This window comes from Merops nubicus, unplaced genomic scaffold, assembly GCF_000691845.1.
Source record: "Merops nubicus isolate BGI_N331 unplaced genomic scaffold, ASM69184v1 scaffold24703, whole genome shotgun sequence".
Lineage (NCBI taxonomy): Eukaryota > Metazoa > Chordata > Aves > Coraciiformes > Meropidae > Merops > Merops nubicus.
Window position 1 is genome coordinate 1 of NW_008598599.1, and position 882 is coordinate 882.

The window sequence follows — 882 nt, forward strand, 5'->3', positions numbered from 1 at the left end:
GGCATCCCAACTGGGGTAGCTCTCACTCCTTACCAGATGCTCTGCCCTTCCCGTGTCACCAACACAGGGATGGTGTGGGCACTGCACCAAAGGGAATTTCAGGGTGTTACACTCCCAGGAGCGTGCATCACCACCGGCTGTGCCCACTGCTATGTGTGGCAGGATAAGGGCGAGGCCACAGTGTTTAATTGCCACTGGATGGGATGGGAGCACCTGCAGGACGTTTGTGAGGCTCTCTGCAGACACACTTCAGGCTGGTCAGGGCATGCTGGCCGTGGGACACGCTCCCGAGAGGCACGCAGAGGTGGTGGTGTCAGCCAGAGCCGCCCCTGCACCACGAGCGTGGCCCTGCTACTCACCTGCGCAATTCCCCCGACCATCTTCTCCTTCACCACCACCGTTTCGTCATGGTCCTGGAAGGCAGCTGCCTTCTGCGCTGCCTTCACCAGATTGTCCGAAGCTCTCTTTACTGCATTACCGGCAGCCTGCAGCAGGGAAGGGGGGGAGTGTCAGTGCAAGTCACAGCCCAAGGGTATGACTGCTGCCTGGGGGGGTGAGAGAACCCCTGCCCCAGGCCGTGCTGGCAGGCAGGAGAGGCAGCCAGGCGTGCTGGGAGCTCCAAGCAGGGATTCCTTTACATGGCTCACTGCCTTGCCACCAGCTCATGACCATTTCAGGCACTGCTGTTCCCAGCTGGCTGCTCCTGTCTGAGCCATGGGACAAGGCCTGGGGGCACTCCCGCTGACCCTCCCCAACCCATCCTGGGATGCCATGCTAACCCCCCACTGCATGGGCATTAACCTCTTGCATGCCATGGCCTCTGAGGATTCAGGGTGCTACAAAACACGCTCCCCAAACATTAACCTCTCCAATGCCAGTGAT

At 60.3% G+C, this 882-nt stretch overlaps 1 protein-coding gene across 1 annotated transcript in view; it reads right to left on the reverse strand.

Moving 5' to 3' along the window:
• Positions 1-359: 359 nt before the first annotated feature.
• The window catches only part of LOC103769874 (talin-1), a gene marked incomplete at both ends in the record, with an annotated part of 9163 nt that continues 8640 nt past the window's right edge, over positions 360-882 (reverse strand). The window contains one exon of the mRNA XM_008937114.1: positions 360-485. Coding sequence (XP_008935362.1) covers positions 360-485 — 126 coding nt within the window. The remainder of the gene's footprint in view (positions 486-882) is intronic.